The sequence below is a fragment of the Myotis daubentonii genome, chromosome 13 (assembly GCF_963259705.1).
Source record: "Myotis daubentonii chromosome 13, mMyoDau2.1, whole genome shotgun sequence".
Taxonomy (NCBI): Eukaryota; Metazoa; Chordata; class Mammalia; order Chiroptera; family Vespertilionidae; genus Myotis; species Myotis daubentonii.
The window spans coordinates 5,483,255-5,509,480 of NC_081852.1; the positions used below are offsets into that span (position 1 = coordinate 5,483,255).

General features: G+C 45.7%; 1 protein-coding gene across 1 annotated transcript in view; it reads right to left on the reverse strand.

The window, feature by feature from the left end:
* Positions 1–6,549: 6,549 nt before the first annotated feature.
* Positions 6,550–26,226, reverse strand: part of LOC132214625 (anthrax toxin receptor-like) — a 68,173-nt gene continuing 48,496 nt past the window's right edge. The window contains exons 11-17 of the mRNA XM_059661962.1: positions 14,227–14,296; positions 13,601–13,679; positions 12,070–12,450; positions 10,782–10,820; positions 9,572–9,658; positions 9,411–9,488; positions 6,550–6,777 (exon numbers count right to left, since the gene is read on the reverse strand). Of these exons, the coding sequence (XP_059517945.1) occupies positions 6,550–6,777; positions 9,411–9,488; positions 9,572–9,658; positions 10,782–10,820; positions 12,070–12,450; positions 13,601–13,679; positions 14,227–14,296 (962 nt within the window). The remainder of the gene's footprint in view (positions 6,778–9,410; positions 9,489–9,571; positions 9,659–10,781; positions 10,821–12,069; positions 12,451–13,600; positions 13,680–14,226; positions 14,297–26,226) is intronic.

Below are 26,226 nucleotides of genomic sequence, written 5' to 3' on the forward strand. Positions count from 1 at the left end.
AGAGTTCTCTTAGGCTCTCCTCCTGCTTTTTAATTTTTTTTTCTAGAAGCTGTTCTGTTTGGGTGTTTTTTCCTACCTTGTCTTCTAGCTCACTAATGCGGTCCTCTGCTTCTTCTAGTCTACTATTGATGCTTTCTATTGAGTTCTTTATAGCAGTGATGTCATTTTTCATTTCTTCTTGGTTTTTCTTCATTTCCTCTTGGTTCCTGCACATATTGTTGAATTTCTCTTCCATTCTTTTCATCCACCTTATGGCCATTTCTCTGAATTCTTTCTCTGACAGGTTGCTTGCCTCCATTGCCTCCATTTCGTTTACTTCCTTTTCTGATGATGCCTGTTTTTCTTTCATATGTGGGTTGGTTCTTTGTTTCACCATGATCGCTCTTCTTCAGGTGTTTGGTTATGTAGTTCTCTCTCTGCTGCGTTGATTTAAAGGCACAAAATACAACATAACAAGGCACAATGTACATGGCACTGAGCAAAATGTATTCACGATATTAATAACCCCAAATAAAGATGACCATCCGAGTGAAGAGAATTAGGGGATAAAGAAGAAAAAAGAGAAAAAGAAAAAACAAAAAGGAGTGCCGAAATGAGATAGGGAAAAGGGAGAGAAGAAAAAAGAAAAAAAAAGAAAAAGAAAAAAAGTAAGAGAATGAAATAGAGGTGGGGAAGAGGCTATTTGTATGGGGAGAAAACTCTAATGGAACCGCAACTAATCCCAATGAATTCCAGCAGCAGATCCCTGGAGATTAATGCAAACTACAAACAACCACTAATATCAAGCAAGGCAAGGGAAAACAGAAGCACAAAAATAACCAGAGAAAGAAAAAATAAGCACAAAAGAAAAATGAAAATGAAAAACAAAACAATCTCCCAAACAAGCATAAAAACCCCCCAATATACTCATAATCAAGCAAACACTAGCAAAACGACAGCAAGAGAGAGAGAAAAAGTTGGATAGTGAAGAAAGATAAGAGAGAGGTGTATATGGATTTAGAGCAAGGGATTGGAAATTAGATATATAAGTAGGGTGAAATTTAGACAGTGGGTAAAAAGAAGGAATAGGGAAAATCTACAGCAGGAATAGGGTAAGAGAAACAGGACAACAAAAGGGGAAAAGTGAGGAAGAGAGTTTTGGCTTAAGGATAAAGGTGAGATAGAGAGAAATAATGCTAAAGGAACGATGGAAATAGAGTGTAGAACACTAATCCCAAAATAAAATAAGGAAAAATAAGAAAAAAAAAATAAAATGACACTTGAAAAAAAATGGTAAAATGATAGCAATAATACTGGTTGAAAAAATGTAGTAATTAAAAAGGTAAAATCAGGTGATGAAAAAAAATAAAAAAATAAAATAGGTTCTTAATGAAATGGTGAAAAATGAATTTAAAAAAAAAGATAAAAATGCGCAGTAGTGAGGGTGCTTCGGATCTTCTACTCTTCTTTTTGTCACTCCTGAGTCCTGCCAGGCATTCAGGGGAGTGTTGAATTTCCCTGTGATACACTGTCCCTCCGTGCTGTAAACCACAGTCCTGATTTTAAGGCAGGTTGTATTTGTTTACCAGACTGCCTTTATTTGTATTTACAGAAGAGACAGTTCGTGGCTCTGCCTCTGGATGGCAGTGTGTTTGGATTGACCTCCGAGGCTATACGTCCTCTCTATCAGTAGGGGTTATTTTCGCTATGGTATTTGAACCTGGTTTGGGAAAGTCCACTGCCCAGAGCCTGTTCTTTAATAGTTACTCCCCACTCTGTTTCCCAGGCTCCCCAAAAAGAACTTTCCCCCTACAGGCTCTGCGAATGACCCCAACTGGGGAATCCCATGCACTGGGTTTAATAGTCAAACGCATGGATCTAAGGGGAACTGTAACAACAAGAGCCTGATATGTTGTGCGAATTCGCAAGCCTCCACCTTCCAGGTCTGCGCGCAGTCTCTGCGCGCCCACTCGCCCCTGGCACCAAGCAGCTGGCACACTGGCAAAATCCAAGGCTGCTTTTTTACATCCAGTCCAGCTATGGGCTTATTTTTAGCGTTCCCTTCTGCCAGCAGCCCTGTGGGGCCCCTTCCCCACTCGCAGGTCACGCTGGTCCCAACGGCTGGGGACGCTGTGGGGCACAGATTTTGCCCCGTGCATGCGTGTGCGTGGTCCTCTCTCCAACCTGAATTGCAAACCGCACCTTTAGGGGAAGTCTAACCTTTCCGTGAGAAGAAGCAGTGCTCGTCTGAGTTCACGCAGTCACGCTGCTTGCGATCCCTTGTTTCCAGGTTAGAAGCTGATCTCTGGACACCGGTAACAGCCGCTCAAAATGGCGCGGTCTCCGCTGCTGCGCTGTCGCACCTGGAGAGGTTTCAGCCGGTCTCCAACGGTCCTTTTTTTTTTTTCTTGGAGTTCTCTTTCTCTCCCGACTTCAGACTCGCAGCTGAATATCCTCTGCCTATTCAGCTGCATGTTACCCATTTCAGCTGCTCACCCTTATCTGCTCCAGGACAAGGTACAGGACACATCCGTTTATACCTCCACCATTTTCCTTCTCCCCTATAACTTACTTCTTAAACTTCTTTTACAACATCTCATGCTTTGGTATGCTGTTTCCATTTTAATTTTCCATGATATTTAAAAAAATTTCTTAGTTTCTTCTTGATCCACTGGTTGTTCAAGAGTGTGTTGTTTCATTTTCATGTATTTGGTATTTTCCAGCTTTCCACATGTTATTAATTTCTAGTTTCATATTATTATGGTTGGAAAATATGCTTGGTATGATTTCAATCTTCTTGAATTTGATTAGGCTTGTTTTGTGGTCTGTCATAATATTTATCCTAAAACTATTCCATAGGGACTTGGAGAACATTTGCATTCTGATGCTTTTGGATGGAATGTAATACAATGGGTATGTCTGGTAGGTCTGGTTTGGCCTGTAGTGTTGTTCAAATCTGCTACCTATTCTCTGTCTGGATGATCTTTCTATTGCTGTGAATGGCGTGTTAAAGTCCCCAAGTATTATTGTATTGTTGTTTACTTCTTTTGTTCTGTTTGAAACTGCTCTATACATTTAGGAACTCTGATTTGAATGCGTAAATATATACAATTGTTTTATCTTCTTGATGGATTGACTTCTTTATCATTACATAATAAACTTCATTGTGTTTTGACCATTTTTATATTGGAATCTATTTTTTTTTATTTAAGTATAGCTATAACTGTTGTCTTATGGCATCATTTGCTTGAAATATCTTCTCTGCTTTTTCACTGTTGGCTATATGTATCTGTAAAAGTAAATGAGTCTGTGGTAGACAGCACATAATTGAAACTTAATTTTTAAATCCCTTTTGCCATTGTATGTCTTTTGATTGAAGAACTTAATTCTTTTATGTTAAAAGTAATTATTTATAGGTAAGGACCTATTATTGCCATTTTGTTCATTGTTTTCTGTTTTGTAGATGCATTGTTCCTTGTTTTTAATTTTGCTCTTTATCATTTGATGACCCTTTGTAGGAGTATGCTTGGATTCCTTTTTCATAATCTTTTGTGTATCTACTATAGGGTTTTCCTTTGTGGTTATCATGAGATTACATAAAATATCTTATATTTGCAACATCCTATTTTAAGCCTATAACACCTTAACATCTATAGTACATATAAACTTTATCTTTTTATTTCTCCATCTCTTTTATTTTAGGTTATCAATATTTAATGCAGTTTTTATATTGTGTGTTTAATAACAAATTATTATAGTTATGGCTTTTAATATATATATATTTTGTTTTTAAACTCCTAAACTAGCATTCTTCAAGAATAATGTATTATCATTGCAATATTGTTGAATTTGACAATGTATGTATATTATCAGTGAATTTAAAAAATACATAAATGATTTTATGATGTTAATTATCACCTTTTAAAAAATATATTTTTATTGATTTTAGAAAGGAAGGAAGAGGGAGAGATAGAAACTCAATTATGACGAAGAATCATTGATTGACTGCCTCCTGCATGCTCCACACTGGGGACTGAACCCGCAACTCAAGCATGTGCCCCTGACTGGAATAGAACCTAGGACCATTCAGTCCGCAAGCTGATGCTCTATTCCAAGCATGTCAAACTCAAAGGCTAGCACAGGCCAAATAAACAAGGTTTAAGTTTATGTGGGCCACACAAAAAAAAGCTTCAATTTTCATAGAAACATAGGTTTATTTCGATAGAGACATGCTGAATACAAAGGGTTGAAATAAATGAGTAATTGTTAACATAAAATAATAGAACATTTTAATAAAAATTAATATTTTTTTCTTGACCCTTAACTTACCAGACACTGAATAACTGCACAAATTAATAAGCATAATGCAAATGAACCTATTTTTCTTGTTCTCCAAAAATGAAATATTTCCTGTTGTGCACATCAAACAAGCCAGTACAAAACTAATGACATTGCAATCGGCTGCTAAGATATTCGCTGCTAGTAGTATTAGTGGAGAGAATTGGTGCACCTGTGCGTAAAGTGCGTAAGGGAAATGAATGCAACATGATTATAGTAATCAGTCATTAGCGAATGTTGTAGTTCGTTATTAATAATTATGTATAACAGGATATTGTAAAAATTAAGTTACAAAATTTTTATTAAAACGTTTCTTATATATCATTATATTGGCTGGGCTGCAAAAATATTCGTTGTGGGCCACATGTGAGTTTGAGATTGCTTGTTTGCTCTATCCATTAAGCCAAACCAGCAAGGGCATCTTTTATTTTTGCTTTGTGAACCTACTTTAGCATTTCTTGTAAGGCAGGTTTACTGTGATGAAATCTCTGGACTTCTGTTTATTTGGCATGTTTTTATCACTTCTTTATTTCTGAAGAACAGCTTTGCTGGGAATAATATTCCTGAATGACAGTTTTTTTCTCTCTCAACACATCTGAAAATTTCATCTCTCTCTCTTCTGGCTTGGCAAATATTTATTGAGAAATCCAACCTAAATTTTTTTAGGACTTCTATGTATGTGATGGCTTGGTTTTCTTTTGCTGCTTTCAAAATTTTCTTTTTTTGTAGACTAATGACAATTTATTTATAATGTGTCTCACTGTAGCCCTTTCAGGTTTAATCTGTTTGAGGTCCTTGGGTCTCATGAATCTGGATGCCCATTTCTCTCTCCATATTTGATAACTTTTCAAACCTTATTGTTTAAAATACTTTCCTTTTTTTTATTTCTCATTCTGAAATTTCCATAATTTGTAGATTTGTTTCTGTTTATTATGTACCATAATACATAATCATATTTTACTCCTTTTATTATTTTTATTTTTTGCTTCATTGACTGGATAATTTCAAAAGACTGATCTACTAGTTCGCTGATTTTTTCTTTTATTTACTCATTTGCTGTTTCTGTTCTCCATTGTATTTTTCAGTACACTCTTGTATTCTTTAGTACAGTCATTGTATTCTTCAGGTCTAGTTTTATATTTTCTTTTTTGATAGTTTCTATTTCTTTGTAGACTTTCTCATTTTGTTTAGTTTTGTGTGTGTGTGTGTGTCTTCATAGTTCTTTTTTTTAAAAAATATATTTTATTGATTTTTTTTTTTACAGAGAGGAAGGGAGAGGGATAGAGAGCCAGAAACATCGATAGAGAGAAACATCGATCAGCTGCCCCCCGCACACCCCCCACTGGGGATATGCCCGCAAGCAAGGCACATGCCCCTGACCAGAATCGAACCCGGGACCCTTGAGTCTGCAGGCAGACGCTCTATCCACTGAGCCAAACCGGCCAGAGCCCTCATAGTTCTTTATAATGAAGACATTTATAACTTCTTTAGGAGGATTATTCTGAATTATTTGTCAGAAGTTCATAAATATCCATTTTTTTGGCCAGTTATTGGACCTAATTAGTTTTCCTTTGTTGTGAGTGGAAAGACTCAGGCATGGTCTACACTGATATCCCTGAGCTCTCCAAATGCTTCTTGATGTCTCTGAGCTCATATCTTCCTTCTCTACTGGGGCAGGAAGGGAAGACATTAGCTTCTGGCACCTGTGTTTTTGCTAAGGGCCTGGCCCTGTGCTGAGCACATTGCAGCACTTACCATAGCTTCATGGCCAGCTGTAAAGGAGACACCATTATCTCCATCTTTTCAATTAGGAAAATAAAGCACAGATAGAGTAACTTTCCCAAGAGACTTAGTAAAATCCAGTGAATATAGACACAGGATAGCATTCATATTTTAGAGACGGTTTGGGATTTTTTTTTCAAAGAGCAAAATTTGACTAGAAACACAGGTGTCCCAGTTCTTGGTGACAGATGAAGATCAGTTTGTGGGAGAGAGAATCATCCATGTCTACATTCACAGGACAGCAGCATGTTTTGTCCTTACAAGAGCAGTATAGGTAAATCTCCCTACACAGAGAGCAATGCTCACCAGGCAATAACCTCTTATGCTAATCAGCAACAAAATCCAACTCTTTTTTTTTTTTTTTTTACTTTAAACCACTCAATATATATGTCCAATTCCGTATACAAGGTTTTCTTATTAATTTTGAGATTTTGGTACTCTGGAGATTGGCTATGGGTGTGGGAGTGACAAGGTAGTTCTGCAGAGTGCCTGGGCTGGGGGAGCAATCAGTGGTAGCATCCTGGAAGTAAGCTGTGGGCATATAGGTGGGGGATGTCGGCCCCATGAGCAGCTGTTGTTGAGAGGGATGCACCCCTGGCTTGGCCCAAGGTACATCTTTGGGCTGCAAGGCAACTGCCTAAGGTAGGGCTTCATTAGTGTGAAGTTGACACATCTCCCCTGCAAGGAAAAGAAGAGTGAGAAGGTCACTTGGATGCCATTAAAACTGAGACAAGAAGCCTCAGCATGTGTGGCTCAGTGGTTGAGCATAGAACTATAAACCAGGAGATCATGGTTCAATTCCTAGTTAGGGCATATGCCTGGGTTGTTAGCTCAATCCCCAATAGGGGGTGTGCAGGAAACAGGTGATCAATGGTTCTGTCTCATCATTGATGTTTCTCTCTCTCCCTCTCTCTTCCTCTCTGAAATCAATCAAATGTATATACAAATATATATGTCCTATATAATAAAAGCCTAATATGCAAATGTACGGTCTACCAGTTGGCTGTTCAACCAACCAAAGCATAATATGCTAAGGCCGCTCAACGGCTCGTTATGACATGCACTGACCACCAGGGAGCAGATGCTCTGACTGGTAGGTTAGCTTGCTGCTTGGGTCTGGCGGATCAGAACTGAGCGAGATGGGCCGGACATGCCCTGGAGCCCTCCCATGGTCTCTTCCCAGCTGGCCAACCTCCCATGTCCCTCCCTGGCCCCAATTGTGAACCAGTGGGGTCCCTTGGCCTGGCCTGCACCATCTCACAATCTGGGACCCCTTGGGGGATGTTGGAGAGCCGGTTTTGACCTGATCCCGCAGGCCAGGCCAAGGGACCCCACTGGTGCACGAATTCATGCACTAGGCCTCTAGTATCCTATATAATAAAAGGCTAATGTGGAAATAGACTGAACGGTGGAACAACAGGAACAACCAAACAACTGAACAACCAATTGCTATAATGTGCACTGACCACCAGAGGGCTCTTGTGGAACATAGCAGGCATTGGCAGCAGGTGGCAGAGCACAGAACATGGTGGGTGTCGGCTGTGGCAGGATGGTGGAGTAGGTGAGTGGGGGCACCACACCAAGGTGGGGCACTGGTTGCTGTCACTGGGGTGAGCCTCTGGTGGTTATTGAAAACTCTTTGCTCCCGTGTACTGCAGTCCTGCCTGGTGCTCGCACCTGCTGCTGGCCCTGCTCGCATCCACTGCTGGCCCCTGCCTCAATCACTCCACGATATCAGCAGGTGTGAGCGGGGCTGGCACCATCAGCAGGTGGGAGCATCAGCTGCGGAAGGGGGGCTGCCAGCAGAAAAGGGACCAGGGGCACAGAGGATGGACCGAGACCTGCTCCTGTGCCCATGGCAGCCTTACCGCCCACAGTTCCTTTCAAGGTGCAAAAACTCATGCACTGGGCCCCTAGTATGTATAAAAATCAGAACAGAGGGCTGTAGTTTCCTTGACTAAAGGAGGTCAGAGTCAGTACTCAACGGGACTGAAGACTGGGTCTTTGTTATGCCCTTCTCCCTAGATGCTGGACTCCAGCGTAGGTTCTTCCTAGGAGACTTGGTTCAGGTGTTGGACCTCTGTCTTGACTTCTCCAGGTATCCCCCAATTCCTATGTCCTGACTCTGGACTCCTATTGATTGTTGTGATGCGGGACTTGTCTGCTGGCCCTGAACTGGGAGCCTGAGAAGCAAGGATGAAGGAGGCCCTACAGTCCCCGCCACCCCAGCATTGCTATTCTCTCTAAATGAGTGTGTGCTGAAGGGATGAGCCCTCTCCAAGGTCCTTAGATTGGACACAGGCCCATAGGACAATGGCAGTAGGGACATCATCTGATGGGTGACAAGCTGTGGAGGCTGCAGCACCCAAGGCCTCGTAGAAAGGGATAAGCATGATACAGCCCAGAGCTTCCAAATGCCCACCTACCTATCCACTGAGAGTCAGGGTTCACTGGATGTGGCCATGAAGCCCTCACTGCAGACCCTGGGGACAAGAGCACCCTCCAGGCTCCCTGGACCATCTGAGCAAAGGGTCTGAGCACCACAAAGCCCAGGGAGGTGATTGCCTGGTGAGGCAGGAGAACCACGCTCCTTGGGCCCGGGCCTGAGTAGGGGAGCCTTCTGGTGGTTTGGGGGTAACCTCCTGAGATCAGAAGTGCTGACTCAAAAGGGGGCAGAGCAGGGAGAAGGGTGGAGCCAGGCCTCGGGTTTGAGTCCAGCTCTGCCACTCCTGGCCTTTGTGAGCTGGGACAAGTCACTCAGCCTCTCTGTGCATCAGTCCCCTTGGTAAACTGAACAAAAATATTAATGCCTACTTTTGCTGGCAAAAGTAACGTAGAAAAACATGTAAAGTTCTTAGGCTCCCAGCTGTCCCATGTGAAAGATCCAACAAAAATTTGGGAGTGTTGTCATCATGCCTGCCACCACGCATGGTCCTGAGTGACCGGCCTAGGAGACACTTGGTGAATGGGGTGGAGCCAGTGGACCCAGAGGGTCAGTGGTCAGAGGGGAGGGTCTATGGACTGGGAGGCCAATAGAAATTGCTGTTTGCCTTCCTTCATTTAAGTTGGCACGTGCGAGGTAATGCTCGAGTGTCCTGTCACTCTTGAGACCACAATGCGAGGGAAATGCATGGTGCCATGCCCAGAATCATCAGCATGGAAGGCTCCTAGCTGCCATTTCTTCATGTGTGGAGCATCTTCCTTTGGCAGATGCCCAGACAAGGCTCTGTGACTTACAGTCCTATTGGGCTACTGTCAGGGGCAAAAACAAGGTTTCCACCCACAGGGAGCATCCCTATTCCTCTATTTACCTTGTCCAAGGGCTGACAATACATCAATGGCACTGGGCTGCAGTTTTGAACAAAGTCACACAAGGTGTCCAGTTTGCCCTGAAAAGCAGAGGTGGTTGTGAGGAAGCTGTAGGCATGCACACTGCCTCCCTTGGGTGCAGTTCCCTAAGGAGCCCTCTCACCTCTATCCTTCTCATCTGGCGTACTTGGCACCCACAACAAGGGACAATCACTGTGGGACATGTCTGTATGGGACGTGTCTCTGGCTCCTAGAAAGAGAAAACACTGTCTGCTTCCTGGTCTGGCAGCTCCTGGGTGCAGACACAGGCCTCCTGTTGCCCCGCACCTGTCAGCTTTTGGCCACTCAGCAAACGTTTGTGGGAGAAGTCCAGCACCAATGAGTAGCACCTGCCCCATCACAGAGTGCCTTCCAGGGAACACACACACACAGTCCTGTGGGTTTGCACACATGGCTCTTTCCAGAAACACCAGGGGGTACTTTCCAGTTCCCTTGGTTTCCCTCAAACTGCCCTTGGGAAGCCCGGTCCTGGGCTGTGTGCTGTGCTGGAGGGCTATCAGGGAGAGAGCACTAGCCAGTGACGGGGCTGCATTAGCTGATTCTGACAGATCCAGCCTCCCATGTCACACTGCAGCCAGCTCAGGGGCCTCCTAGTGCTGTGAGGTCTGTCTCCCCCCGCGCCCCCTACCACCTCTCGCCTCCCCCACCCTGATGCCAGGCCCCGAGTTTCAAAGACACCATGCCCAGGTCCACCTACTTTATATGGGCACTGGTTTGAGCCGCCTCAACATGCTCACCTGCCCCGAGGTCCCTGTGCTCCCCTGGGTCCCGCCTCCCTCACAGCTGAGTGCCAGGTCAGACTCCCTGCACCCTCCTCAGCCCTGCAGTCCTTACAGGCCACCGCCAGCCACGCCCCTGCCCTGGGAGGACACATGGAGGGGGCCAAGGAAATGGAGCCCTGGGTACACCAGAGCCTGCAGGGGTGTCCAGGTTTCCTGAGGCTCCTTTTCGAAAAGCTCACCTGGTCCTGAGGAAGGACCCCTGCAAACAGTCCTTTGGGAATTGACAAGAAAAGTTCCTTTTATGTCACTGGGATCCTAGCAGTGGCAGCAACAGGCTCCCCTAGGCTGCCACTGCAGTGACAAGGCCCTGGATCAGGCCGCGTTGGGCGCAGGGCAAGGTTGTCTGGGTGACATTCTGAGTTCCATGTCCTCCTTGGGCTTCTGACACCCTCTTGTTCCTCCTGGCTCTCTGCCCAGGAGGGTGGAGCTGGTGGGTGGGGGAGTGGAAGTAGCCCCTAGGCTGCAGGAGGCCTCTGTCAAGGTCACTGTGCCCACCAGGCCTGCTGACAGCAGGACCAAACCAGGACTTACCTTTTCTGGTTTCTGCACTGGGGGTGGCTCCTTGACAGTCTAGAAGGTTAGAGAGACATAAGCACAGCTGGGAGGGGCACGGAGGGTGCTGATGGCCATGCTGACGGGGGCCCTGCTCTGCAGCAGCAGGACAGAACATGGGGTTTGGGGTGCCAATCTGGGTGCCCATTCCTCCCTGAGCCTCCCCTCTGAGCCTCAGGCTGCTCAGGTAGCAAAGGGAATTGAGAGCTTCCTGTGGGTTTGACAGGGAGACAGCCAGACTAAGGAGCCTGGTCCCAGGGAGAGGCCCCGACATGGCAGTTTTCCTCAGCTGCCCACCATCATATGACAGCTCACAGCCTAAACTCTTCCTCTCTCCACCACCTCCCCTTCCCCCTCCCCTCCTCTACCCCTCCCTACCCCGCCCCCGAAGTCTGCTCTGGCTTTCCAGTCCTCAGGGATGACAGTCACCTTCACCCAGGGCTCCCTCTCTCTCATCCTCTCTCCTTTACCTGATTTGACCTGCTTGTTTCTGGTTGGTTTGCCTGCTCTTTTGCGCCTCTGCTTTTCTCTTTCTCTATCCAACGCTCTGGCCTGTGTCCTTGCAGACCTAGCTAGCCAGTGCCACTGCCTCAATCCCTCCCTGAAGCCGGCTCTGTCCTTTGCTGTTGCTCTGGTTACAAAGGGCACTTGCCACAAACTGTGAGGCTGACATTTTGACCCCAATGCCCCAAGTACCATTACCAGACCGGATACCAGACTGTGAGCTCCTACAAGGACGTTGGCACCTTCCTATGTGTCCCCTTGTGCCCAGCAGGGACCCAGCACAACCTGGCCCTTAGTAATGACTGAAGAAGGTATGCTGGGAGGCCCTGGAGATGTGCAGAGACCCAGGTAGTTTTCAAAGGCACAGCTGCCCCAGGGTTGTGAGTCTGGCCAGCATCATTCTCCCTTTGGGGGCACCCATCCCTCCAGTGGGACCACTTCTTTCCTTGCCAGCACAGGCATCCTCCATTATGTCCCCTGAGTCCTTCTGAATCCTGGCTGCTGTGAGGCAGCCCTGTTCTCGGCTGTCTGGGTTCACTTCTGCCCAGGGGCCAGGGCAGCACATGTGCTTGCTCCCTGAAGGAAGCACATGGCAGGAGGCTCCTTAGAAGCCCAGGCTGTGCCGGGAGAGGAGGACAGAGCACCTTGTTTGCTCATGGGGCCGTATGGAGCTTATGGGAACCTCCCACAGGTGGGATCAGGCAGGCAGGCACGCCATTCCCCCGGGGTTGGTCACAGGGCTGTGTGGGCAGGAGTCACTCACCTTCTTGAAGCATAGCCGCCAGATGCAACAGAAGAGCAAGGGGAACATGAGCATGGCCGGGATGAGTGTAAGGAGGTACAGAGGGTTGGCAATGTGTATGAACTGTGTAGCGGGTGGTGGGGCAGTCGTCGTGTCAGGTGGCATGTCCGGTGTTGGCTCAGGTGTTGGCTCAGGTGTTGGATCAGGTGGTGGGGGAGGTGGTGGTGGGGGAGGTGGTGGGGGAGGTGGTGGGGGAGGTGGTGGGGGAGGTGGCTGGGTTGTTGTAGTGGCAGGACTTCGGGTAGTGGCAGGCTGTTGGGTAGTGGTACGCCTTCTGGTAGTTTTCGGCTTCGGGGTAGTGGTAGGGGCAGGTGTTGTGGTAGTTGTAGGTACAGTTGTCATCTGCTGAAAGGACACATGCGAGAGGCTTGCGGTGGGCATTGGTAGGCTCCAGCCAGGTAACCAGCACCAGGCATCCCTCACCTACTGCCTTGTCCAACTATTTCCTTCTCCTCAGGTTTCCCCATCTGCAGTGGCCACAGTGGGGCTAGGAGGCCAGGCCTGGGACAGAAGCAGCACTGTCAGCACCACTGGAACCCCACAAGCTGGCGCAGGACACCAGGGCAGTGGCAATTAGGCACAGGAGTCCCTCCTCCCAGGGTCATCTCCTCTCTAGCCTAACTCTCTCTGTTGCCCATGCTATGCACCTGGGCTAAGGTACGTGGATGTGGAGCTCTGAAAAGCGAGCACCTGGGGAGCAGCCCCTCAGCCCCTCACATCGCTGAGGCTTCCCTACCAGCAGAGGGACAACCTTCCTGCCCAGTGCAGAGAGAGTTAGCAGAGAGGCCACTGAGGAGCAGGAGAAAGAGGAGAATCTGAAGGGAGGGCGTGTCATCTGCAAAATGACAGCATGTGTTCCCCGAGCAGAAGCCAGGGCTGTGATGGTCATGAGTCAGTTCAGAGCCCTCACCAGCTGCATCAATGCAATGGGAACACACCCTAACTGAGCAGGGCAAGAGCTGGTCATACTGTCTACATCCCCTGTGCCTGGACCTAGATTTGTGGGACCCAGGCAGTCCAGGGGTTTAGACCTGTGGTCCCTAGCACACAGCCTCCCAGCATCTCCCACTCACCCCAGCTGGAACCCAGATAGACCAGAACTCCCTTCCACTAGACCTGGGCCTGGGGAAGTGGCAAGTTGGCTACCCTTGTGGGCAGAGCTCTAATTGGTTCTACCACGATCCTTAATGATACTTGGTTCACAGATAGCGAGCAGAGTTTCTAAAAGGCCTGGCCAGCTGACTGTATCCAGGGGTCTAGTAGATGCACTCCTAGGGTACTTTCCAAACTTGAATGGGGAAACAGCTCCCTCATTAAAGGCTAAACCTGGGCTGGCTGTGAGATTCTGTGGAGGTGGCTGTCAGCACCAGGTACCTACTGGGCCTGCCTAGGGTCTCTGGTCCCCTTTCCTGCCTCCAGAGGGTGTCTCTCTCTCCAGTGCAGGGGATGTGGATAGCCCCGGAGTGAGGCTGTAGCCTGACCCAACACTCACACAATCCTCACTGATGATGTTAATATCGTTGTTGATGAAGCTGATGCCATTGTTCAGGCTAACTTCAATGAAGACCTTCCTAAACACAGAAAGGGCAGACAGTCACCACCAGCCTGGATTGATACAGTTCCTGCTCTTAAGCCCACAGTTCTCCTCATAGTAATGACGTAGAACATGAGGTGTTTAGTCAGCAGGGAGCAGACAGCATAGGTAAGTTGAGGTCATTTCCATGCACTACAAAATCAACCTCTGCATAAAAGGCTGACCATACAGCAAGGAGCCCTGCACAGGGTCAGATGCCCTTGTGGCCATGGGCTACGTGACCAGGAATAGCTTGGTGTCACCATCTCCACTCTTCTGTATTCATAGAATAAACCCTATGCATGCCTTCGCTTCATAAGGTTGGTAGGAACACTGGTACCATCCCTTGCACAAAACGTCTCCTGCCTTCCTATCTTCCTCAGCAGATCCCTGAGCACCTGGGGGACCTCCAACAAAGGTGGTTGCCAAGGTGGCCCAGAACCCTTTAAGAAAGAGACAGGCATTGTCCCAGCAGAGACGGCATCTCACATTCTGGAAAACTCGTGACAGCAACTGCCTATGTAACCCCTGAGCTGGGCACTTACTGGCCTGGATATTCTGTCTTTATTCCTGGGCACATTAGGATGGTATCTTGCACAGATGTGGCTTTTTTGTCTGAAAGAAAATCATGTAAGAATGTCAGTGGATAAAGAGCCACCTTTACTGAGAACCACCTAAAGATGATCTGAACAAATTCCTATAGTTAAGCATATGAAGAAGAAGCCACACCGAGGATGTGGAACAGGTGGATCCCACACCCACAGTATGGTGATTAAGAAATGAGAGGCACCAAAAAATACACAATCCAATTGAAAAAATGGCAGAGGACCTGAATAGATATTTATCTAGAGGCTATACAGACATTTGAAAAGATGTTCAACATTACTAATCACCAAAGAGAGGCAAATAAAAACCACAATGAGATATCACTTCGCACCTGTCGGGATGGTTATCAATAAATCAACAAAGTGTTAGGATGTAAGGAAAAGAGAACCTCTATGTATTGTTGGTGGAATTGTAAATTCATGCAGCTACTATGGACAAAAAGCATGGAGGTTCCTCAAAATATTGAAAATAGAACTACCATATGACTCAGCGTTCTGGTTATTTAACCAAAGAATTCCACAACACTATGTTGAAAGGATATGTACACCCTTACATTTATTATAGCACTAGTGTACTGGTGTATGAATTCATGCACATTGAAAGGAAATTAATTAGAAGACATATTTTAATATTGCTATTCACCCTTTCTCTATAATAGAAGTGTTAACCATATTCGTGATTGACAATGACAGATGGAAACACATGCGTGTGATTGGTGCCAGCGAGAGCTTTATATATAGATAGATAAACTTGCTTAATTAGACCTGCTTTCTGATTTAGCTAAACTTTTCTCAGCCTAGTGAAGCACCCCAATTTCTCTTTCAGATAATTGTCATCAACACAGCAGAAAATATCAACACGAAGCAGATTATTATTGTAGATCACGCAGGGAGAACAAAGGGTAAAATATTTAATGGCAGCAGTGTTTGATTATATTCTGCACAGTGACAAAACCTGAAGTCATTTTCAAGGTCCACCATTTCTTACTTCTTTTTAGTCGGGTCAAGTTTATAAGCTTTCTAAATCTCCATTTTCCAGCTAATGAAAAGAAAATAGGATTTCACCAAGTCTCCTATCTACCTACTCCAGGACTTCTGTGAGGATCAAATGAGATGAGACACAGAAAAATGCTTCACAGACATTTGGTTAAAGTGTGAAATGTTTCCACCTGGCTATAAAGCAAATTGTGTTCTTGGGCTGAAGAAACTGCAAGGAGGCTAGTCATCACTAGGGAGAGAAAGACTGGTGTTGCTACGTGATATCATTACCCAGCACCCACAGTGACCATTTGGGGCTGGGCTGGGCTAGACTGTGGGCCGCATTTTGTGCCATGGGTCTTGGCAGCTTTGGCTGCGATTTGGTGGGCTGTCGCTCTGTGGTGGTGGCGGGGCCTGTGTCCCACTTGGGGGAAGCCGAGTGTTGCTTTGTGGGTGCTAGGTCTGCGGTGCCATTTCCCTGTAAAAGGCCAGTGTGTATCACGACAACTCCTGCATTGAGTGTCTGCCCCCTGGTGGTCATTGTGCATCATAGCAACTGGCCAGATGGACACCTAGCATATTAGCCATATATATATATTATTTAAAATAGCCAAGGTATGGAAACACCCCAGTGTCCATTGAGGAATAAGTAGAGAATGTAGATGTGTTACATATACACAATGGAATATTACTCAACCATAAAAATAATGAAATCTTGACATTTGCAACGATATGCATGGACCTAGAGGGTATTATGCTAAGTGAAATGAGTCAGACAGAGAAAGGCAAATACCGTATGATTTAACTTATATGTGGAATATAAAAAACAAAATAAATGAACAAACAAAACAGAAACAAACTCATAAATATATAAAACAAATGGATGGTTATCAGATGAGGAGGGGGGAAGGTTAAAAATGCACAAGTGATTGAAAAGTACTAATTTCTTGTTATAAAAATAGCCATGGCGTTATTAATTGCAAAAATTGTATATGGTGTCATATAACTATTACACAATATACTTATCTGTACTGGGGTAATAACTTCATAGTTTATATCAATGTCAAATGACTAGGTTGTATACCCCAGGCTAACATAATATTGTACGTCTATTGCAACTAAAAAATAAATATTTGGAAAGTCAATGTACATGTTCATCCACCCATTTCCACTGTTGCTTGCCCTGGCAAGCAGAGCTAACATTTTGGCACACAGTGGCTTCTCCTCTCTGACTTCTTGAACACATACTATGTCTCAGGCACTGTTTAATGCTCTATGTTTAATAGGAACAAGACAGGCAAAGTCCCTGCTCTTAAGGGCCTTCCATTTCAGGTTTTTGAGAGAGAGACAATGAAATAACAATTAAGAAATAAGTGCCAGAGATTAAAAAATGCTTTAATATTAATAAACAAGGAAAGGTATAGGAAAAGAAGGGGAGGGACTATTGCTTAGGAATGGGTGACATGTCCTATCTTTAAGGATCTTATTTATCTTCCAGATGAACTGACACATTTATTTTAAAAATGTTTTAATTTCTGGGATTTACTTCAAAAAATTCTATGGTGAGGATATCAACAAAAACAGACTGACCAGGGTTGTTAATTATTTAAAGTAGGTGATGTATGCTTCAAGTTCACTCTATAATTCTTTTTACTTTTGTATATTGTTGAAAATCTCCTTTAAAAATAATGTGTCTCAGAGGAGAGATCCAGGATGACTGGTGTAGGAGGATGTGTAACATGCATCTTTCCATAAGCAGCATCTTTCCGTAAACACACTGAAATATGCACCTTTGAATAAAGCACTTACTTCTGAGAGACAACGGACAGGTGATTGAAACAAACAAGAAAAAGAGACCCAATAGAGAAAGCCAGGATACTATAGTGCTTATCCAGAATCTGCAGGAACACAGCAGATCAGAGGCACCAGTAAGCACCATTGTTTATGTCCCCTTGACTTTGGTAAGGGAGATGCGACATCATTCTGGGTGCTTTGGCCTACTTGCAAGATTGCTGCAGTGCATTCCCAATCACACTGCCCCCGAACCCATTTTAGGTTTGAATAAAGAGACAAGGCAGGATCAATAGGCTTAACCACGCACTCCTGGCACTGCTACAGGCCAATAGACCAGCACCTCAGCCATCATCAGTTCCTGCCCAGCCCCAACTGGCTGCCCAAACCACCTGGAATACACAGCCTTCAAAGAGGTTGCTCTATACAACATCACTTTCTGAATAACATGTGAAAAAAGACCATATAGAGAACACTGAGGAGCTGTGGAAGCTCTCCTTGAACTTCAGAAATTCTCTTGAGTCTAAGGTGTTAGTGAGAGCCATTGTAAACCTCCCACCTCCATCTTGACATGGCAGGTGGACACTCCATCCAGGTGCTCTGTCATACCTGTAAGTTTATCATGGCATGCTCCTGTATACATTGTCTGAGCCTAATTAGGCTCCAAACAAAGTGAGCAAGCAAGATCAACAACACATTACTACACATATCTGGCCTCCCTCCAAGTTGGTCCAGTTTTATAGGCCAGTTCCCTGGACAATGTGGTCATTCACTCAGCTCCATCTGTACTTTCAATTTTATATGGCACACACAGATTGTACAGAGGTCACTTCTACACGAGGCCACTTTTTCACAAGTGGAGGAGATAGTTATTTTGTCTAATTCATAGAAACAAACATAGAAATTCAAACAAAATGAAAAATGAATCTCTATCAAATAAAGAAACTAATAAAATGATCATATAAGGTCTAATGATTCAGAGATAAGTAAAGAATTTTAAAAAGTGGTCTTAAAGATGCTCACTAAACTTGACATTGGAATAGAGCAAATTGGGGAGAACATCAATATAGAGTTAGAAAGTATCCGAAGAGAAAACCAAGATGGCGGCATAGGGAAACACCGGAGATTGCTGCCTCGCACAACCACTTCAAAAATACAACTAAAAGATGGAACAGACATCATCCAGAACCACAGGAAGGCTGGCTGAGTGGAAATTCCTCAACTAGAAGGAAAAAGCATACTGAGACTCAGAGGAGGTGCAGTGTGGAAGTAAAATACAGAGGTTCAGAGGTGCATTCGGAGAGGGATGGCGGCTGAGGACACGGTTGTCTTTTTCAATAGGGAGGGAGTCTCAAGCTCTGAGCTCCAGTTCCAGGCGAGTCTCTGGGGACCCAGACTCATACGGGAGAAACTGGACTGTTTGGCATCAGTTGGAACTCGAGGGCAGCTTTCTCTCAGGGGTGCTTGCAGCGATTGCTGGGACACTGAGAAGCAGGGCCTCTGAGGGCAGGACTGAGAGCAGCCATAACTGCTCACTCTGCCCTGTTGATCCCCTGGGATGCCTCCCTGACCAAGCCAAGGAGACTTTTGCATATGAAAGGCCTGGCCATTTGCAATCTGATAATTACCTAACAAACTGCAGCTGGCCCAAGGCTCCAGGGCAACTTGCATTGCTTCACAGCTGGCTCCTGCTGGATAGCCTCAGACAGAGGCTAGATTAGCACCTCCTTAGAGATCCAGGGGCCAGTGTGCCCGGTGGTCAGAGTGGGACCATCCAGATTGCAGCTCCTTGGATTCATAAAGGACACACTCAGGGGGCAGACTCAGTGAGCACCAAAGTCCCATTGAAGCAAGTCTTGCCTGGAGGGGTGTCTCCAGCACAGAAGTTCTCCCACTGCAGACACAGCTGATTCTCACAGCCAATTGGCCTGGAGGTCAATCCCTCCCAGTGTTACCTACAATAATCAAGGCTTAACTACAACAAGACTGTGCACAAAGCCCACAAGGGGGTGCACCAAGAGTGTCTACCTCAGGTAATTGGGGAGGCTGAGCCACTGAGCCCTATAGGACACCTAGTACAGAAAGCCACTCTATTGACACAGCGAAGCATAAAAAAATACAGAGACAAAGAAACGGGACACAAATGACAGAAATGGAGGAAAGCAAACTACTGGATATAGAGTTCAAAACCACACTTTTAAGGTTTTTCAAGAATTTTCTAGAAACCACCGATAAATTTAGTAAAACCCTCAATAAGTCTAGTGAGACCACCAATAAATTTAGTGAGACCCTCAAGAAATCTAATGAGACCCTCGAGGTTGTGATAAGGGACCAACTAGAAATTAAGCATACACTGACTGAAATAAAGAATATTATACAGGGTTCCAACAGCAGACTAGAGGATCGCAAGATTCAAGTCAAAGATTTGAAATACGAAGAAACACAAACACCCAACCAGAAAAGCAAAATGAAAAAAGAATCCAAAAATATGAAGTTAGTGTAAGGAGCCTTTGGGACAGCTTCAAGCATACCAACATTTGAATCATAGGGGTGCCAGAAGAAGAGAGAGAACAAGATATTGAAAACCTATTTGAAGAAATAATGACAGAAAACTTCCCCTACCTGGTGAAAGAAATAGACTTACAAGTCCAGGAAGCATAGAGAACCCCATACAAAAGGAATCCAAAGAGGACCACACCAAGACACATCATAATTAAAATGCCAAGAGCAAAAGACAAAGAGAGAACCTTAAAAGCAGCAAGAGAAAGACAGTCAGTTACCTACAAGGGAATACCCATACGACTGTCAGCTGATTTCTCAACAGAAACTTTGCAGGCCAGAAGGGAGTGGCAGGAAATATTCAAAGTGATGAATGCCAAGAACCTACAACCAAGATTACTTTATCCAGCAAAGCTATCATTCAGAATTGAAGGTCAGATAAAGAGCTTCACAGATAAGAAAAAGCTAAAGGAGTTCATCACCACCAAACCAGTATTATATGAAATGCTGAAAGGTATCCTTTAAGAAGAAGAAAATGGTAAAGATACAAACTATGAACAACAAATACCCATTTATCAGCAAGTAAATCTAAAAATCAAGTGAATAAATAATCTGATGAACAGAATAAACTGGTGATTATAATAGAATCATGGGCATAGAAAGGGAGTGGACTGACTATTCTTGGGGTGGAAAGGGGTGTGGGGGATGCAGGAAGAGACTGAACAAAAATTGTGCACCAATGGATGAGGACAGTGTGGGGAGGGGGAGGGAGGAGGGTGGGGTGGCTAACGGGTGGAAGGGAGCTATGGGGGGGGGAAAGAGGAACAACTGTAATAATCTGAACAATAAAGATTTAATATAAAAAAAGAAAAAAAAAGAAAGTATCTGAAGAAATGAAGCATACCTGAATAATATAATAACTGAAATAAAAATACACTACAAGGAATCAATATCACATTAGCTAATAAGGAAGAATGAATCAGTGGCCTGGAACACAGATGATTAGAAATCCACCAATCAGAACAGGAAAAAAATTATAAAGATGAGGATAGCTTAATAACTCTTAGGAAACATCAAGTGCACAAACATTCACATTATTGAAATACCAGAAGGAGAAGAAAGAGAAAAAGGAACAGAAACCTGGAAAGGAAGCACATCAAGATTAAGAAGCACAGAGAATTGCAAACAAGTTAAATCCAAAGAGACCCACACCCAGATGTATTATAATTAATATGGCAAAAGTAAAACCAGGACTGGGAGTCATAGGAGATCTACCTAATACATAGAATCAAACACAAAGTGGTAGTGAAAATGGGGAGAAAAATAAACAGGGCCCAAATGAAGGAACAAGAGTATTCTTCAGAAGAAGAGCTAAGTGAAATGGAGGTAAGGATTTTATCAGATATAGAATTCAGAGTAATGACTATAATGATGCTCAAAACCATAAAAAGATCAGTCACAAATGAAGAATGCCATATCTGATATAAAGGATACACTGGAAGGAATAAACAGCAGGCTTGATGAAACAGAGGATCAAATGAGTGATTTAGAAGATAATGTAGAAAGAAACACTCAAACAGAGCAGCAAAAAGAAAAAAAAAGACTTAAAATTGATGATCATTTAGGGGACATTTGGTACATGAAGTGTAAAAACATTCATGTCATAGGGGTACCAGAAGGGGAAGAGAGAGAGAAAGGGATTGAGAACCTATTTGAAAAAATAATGACTGAAAACTTCCTTAATCTGGTGAAGAAAAAAGAAATACAAGTCGAGGAAGCACAGAATCCCAAACAAGATGGACCAAAGAAGCGTACACTGAGACACTCCATATTTAAAATGGCAAAAGTTAAAGACAAAGAGAATGTTTTAAAAGCTGCAAGAGAAAGGCACTCAGTCACCTGCGCGAGAGCTCCCATAAGACTGTCAGCTGATTTCTCCACAGAAACATATCAGGTCAGAAGGGACTGGCATGAAATATTCAAAGTGATGAAGAGAAAAGGCCTTTGCTCTTTGCTCTGTGCTCGCTGCTCAGTCCCCAGGGGCGGGGCCTGCGCTGCGGGCTTCACTCTTCGCTTGCCACGCCAGCCTTTGCTCACTTCTCCTGCCTGGGGCCGGCAGGCTTCACTCCATAGTTTGGTGCCTACATATGCAAATTAGCTGCCATATTTGTTGGTGGTTAATTTGCATATTGTGCTGATTAGCCAATGGTAGGCGTAGTGAAGGTATGGTCAACTACCATGTTTGTCTATTATTAGATAGGATAGCCAAGATTTGGAAGAAGTCCAAGTGTTCATCAGTAGATTAGTGGATAAACACTGATGGTACACTTGCACATTGGAATTCTACTTGGCCCAAAAAAAGATGAAAATTTGACCCTTTTCGAGAACATGGATGGGCCCAGAAAGCATTATGCTAAGTGAAATAAGCCAGTCAGAGAAAGAGAAGTACCATATGATTTCAATCATATGTGGAATTTAATGAACAAAGTGAATTAACAAACAAAATAGAGATAGCCTCATAGATGGAGAGCAGGCAGACATATCTGGTTGGGGTGTTGGAGGAGAGATTAAGCAAAATAGAAGAGAACTCATAGACACGGAAACCTGTGGGGTGACTGTGGTGGGGGGAGGGAGTGGGTGGAGTTGGAAGAGGGTATAGGGAGGATAAATGGTGATAGAGAAAGAATATGATAAAAAATAATGTCTGAATTAGATATTTATGAGAAAATATAAGCATCTTCTTTCAGATTGCTTTCCTAGTTAAGTACTAATAAATATGACTGGTTTTCATTTTTGCAACTGAAAATACTGTCCATACTGTCCTTTTTATTTTTATGAGTATACTAGAGGCCCAGTGCACAAAATTTATGCACTGGTATGGTCCCTAGTGGCTGCTGGCTACTGGCTGGGGCCTCCCTCCTTTGCCCTGGCTGCCTGCTGCTGCCACCACAGGCGGGGGCCTCCTTCCCTTCCTCTGGCCAGCCCTGCCCTCTGGTCAAACTCCCAGATGACCTCCCGGTCTAGGGGACAATTTGCATACTACACTTTTATTATATAGGACTAGAGGCTCAGAGCATGAAATTCGTACACTGGTAGGGTCCCTAGTGGCTGCTGGCTGCCAGCCAGGTACTCCCTCCCTTCCCTTAGCCACCTGCCCCCTGCTGCTGCCACTGGTCACTGCCTGCGGGGCCCAATCGCCCCACTGATCGCCCCGCCACCACCCCAGCTGGTCGCCACCTGTGGGGGCCTGATTACCCTGCCAATCTCACTGCTGGCCCCCTGCTGTCGCCGCCCAGCTCCCAGGTGCTGAGGGAGCCTGGTGGCAGCCCTGATCCCACTGCTGTCACTGGTTGCCACCTGCTGGGTCCTATCGTCCTGCTGATTGCCCCACCATTGCCCAGCTCCCAGGCACTGAGGGAGCAAGGTGGTCATTCTGCCCCCCATGGCTGCTGCTGGTTGCTGCCTGTGGGGACTTGATTGCCCCACCAATTGCCCTGCTGCTGCCCAGCTCTCAGGCACTGAGGAAGCTGGGCAATGTCCCCGCGCCCTGCCGCTGCCCCTGGTTGCCCTGTGAGCTGATGGGTGGGGCATCAGGCTCCCACCCGGCTTCCTCAGCACCTGTGAACCCAGCGGTGGCGGGGCAGTTGGATCAGCAGGGGGATTGGCCCCCACCTGGCTATCAGTGGCTCTCACCCACCTTAGCCTGGTGCTGTCCACTCACCTGCTCCACCATCCCATCCCAGTCCCACTCTCATCGGGGCCCATCAGGGTCTGCAGTGCCTCCACTACTCCCCCACTCCCCCCTCCCTCTCCCACCCCCCCCCCCCCCCGCTACCAGCGTTGAATCACCAATGCCTGTCATGTTCTGCGCCTCCCCCTGGTGGTCAGTGCACAACATTGCAAGCGGTTGAACTCCCGGCAGAACTCCATGTTGAGGGGACAATTTGCATATTAGGCTTTTCTTATATAGGATACTTCTTGTAGATTGCATCATTAGCCTCAATTTTCTACCTCTCCCTGTTACATGCCCTAAAAATGTCCCTAAGAAAGTGATCATGACACTGAAGGTGATGAGGTTGGCAAGCCATGAAAAGATCCCAGGGTAGAGTGTCCCTGCTGTGGGTGCTAAGGCACTGAGGCATAACTAGCTGTGCTTGCTGAGCAGGAAAGAAGTGGGTGAGGAGAGTAGGGCAGGGCCTCGTGGCCCTGGGAAAAGGTTGGAGTTTTGTTGTAAGTACAGTGTCTCCGGCTAGGGGCTGGCCAGATCTGGGTATGTGTGGGACACAGGGGCAACAGGGCCTGCCAGGGCACTGCATGTGCATGAAAATGAAGAGGAATCAGCGATGTCATGCAGGCTTTGACCAGAGTGACCAGGTGGATGGTGGTGCCATTCCTTGAGCCAGGGCAGCCTTGGAATCGGACTTTCTCTGCTTTGCTTTCTGTGACTTGTGGGTCTTGGGAAGTAACACTCCAGTGGCTCAGAACAGTTCCTTAACCTGTAACTGAGGCATCTACGCAGTCCGAGCCCAGCCATTTACATCCTCGAGCTGCGGCCATAGGTCAGGGCTATTGCCGACAGAATGGCCTTTCCATCTGAGCCCAGCCCTTTACATCCTCCAACTGTGGTAAAGAGAAGTCCCGCCCAGTTGCATTTGTGTGCTGGCTGTGCTACCAGCTGCCCACCCATCCTGCTCTACCTTGCCTGGGTCCCAGGCTTGCGCTCTGAAAGTGGGGATGTGCACTCCCAGGAAGCCACATGTCTCTGACACCTGAGATTCTAGAGGACAGTCTTGTCCCTGGCCTTCTTCTCCACCCAGGCTTCCTCTGACCCAGGTGGACAGATGCAACTTACATACTCTCCTCTGTAGCAAGAGGGCAAGCTCTCTCCTCTAGGAGACCTGCACCTCCAGGGCCATGATCAGGGGGCAGGGAGGAACCTACAGGGAAGCTTATGCTCAGTGTCAGGCCAAGTCTCCAGGACACTCTTAGGCCTGACCTTCCTAAAAGTGGCAATAGGCTTTAGTTGTTCTCTGTAAATTTTTAGAAAAGTCCTTTAATTTTTATAAGACAGAAGTCCAGGTGGTCCTGAATGGACATTTGAATGTTAGAAACACACAGATCAAAACCAAACAAGACTCTACACACAGAACTCTAATCTCTTAATGTTTTTACAGCCTCCTTTCAACTCTAGGAAATACTTTTAGGAATGAAGTGCCCCATAAAGAAACACTTATGTGATGTTCAATAGTTTCTTTAATTCCACTACAGTTCATTTTACTTCCACCATTTATGGAAAAATCAGGTTTACTTGGAAATATTTGAGAGTGTTGTGGGCTAGGATTAGGTTCAAGGTTTTACTCTTAACTTTATTTCGTGAATTCTACCCTGTATCATTAATATAATTAACAATCTAATAATTCCCATTTTTCTCCATTATGCTCCAATCAGGGCCTGCCCTCTAGAATGGCTTCTTTCCCTGTGCACCTGTGGTGGGTCTTACTCTATTGTCTAATGAGCTATACACTCTGAGCAATGTGACTCTTTCATTGTTACTGATTATGAAAACTAATCACCAAGTGTGTTTTAGGGAAAGGATTTGCACCTGATGGGTGGAATGCTTGGGATTAAGTGGAGAAAAAGCCAAAGGAGGTGCAAATTGGCTCTCCAGTAGGGTGTTCACAGTCCAGAGCCAGCGGCCCAAGGGAGGGACAAGTGCCTGATGTGCCCAGGACCCAGGGGGAATGTTGGACTGGAAAGCAGTTTTCAAGCCAATAGTAATGGAGTCAGCGAATAGTTCAGTTGACACACTTCAAAAACGTTTTAAACTAATTATAAAAATATTACCCTCACAGGACTGCGGGACTCGGGCATGGAGCCCACACCATCTTGAAGGGGAGAGTGGCCATCTGGGAACTCATCGACACCACCACCCAGACAGGCTTTGGACGCTGATCTAGCAGCCACTCTAGCCAAGGTCCAGCTGCAGCACCTGAAGACTCCCAGACCCTTGGATCTTCACCTCCGGGAAGCATTCCATCGGCAGTGGTGAGTGCGTCCTCCCCCTCCGCAGCGGCAGACGTCCAGGCACCACATTCGCGTGTTTCCAGTGCGCAAACCTCTGGAGCCACCACCCCACAGACAGCCCCTGGAGCCAATGCAGGCTCCCGCTGAGTGTGATAGTGTGCAGACGGGGTGCACTGGCCCACAGTAAAGATTCTGAATTCACTATTCCTGAATAACTTCCAATAGACACATTTGGAGACCACCACCCCACAGGCAGCCCCTGGGAGCCGTTGCGAGCCTCCCACTCGGCGTGATATTGCACAGACAGTGGCGCACTGCCCCACAGGGGAAATTGTGATTTCACTCTCCTGAATAACTGCCAATAGACACTGTCACACAATTTCAACCCTCAGCATACCTCAGAGATCCATGCCGCAATTGCACCACGGGTACCCCTGTGGGCTGCCACTGGGAGCGTGTGTATCCATCCATAGGCACAGCAGTAAAAACTGAGTCTTTCCACTCTACAGCTGTAGAACTCTGGACACTACAGTCATTCCTTTCCAGCGCTCAGGTCTCCTGAGCCCACCGGGGCACAGGTGTGTTCTTATCCTAACAAGGGTGCACTGTCCCAACAATTTAAATTCTGAATACCCTCATCCTGGATAC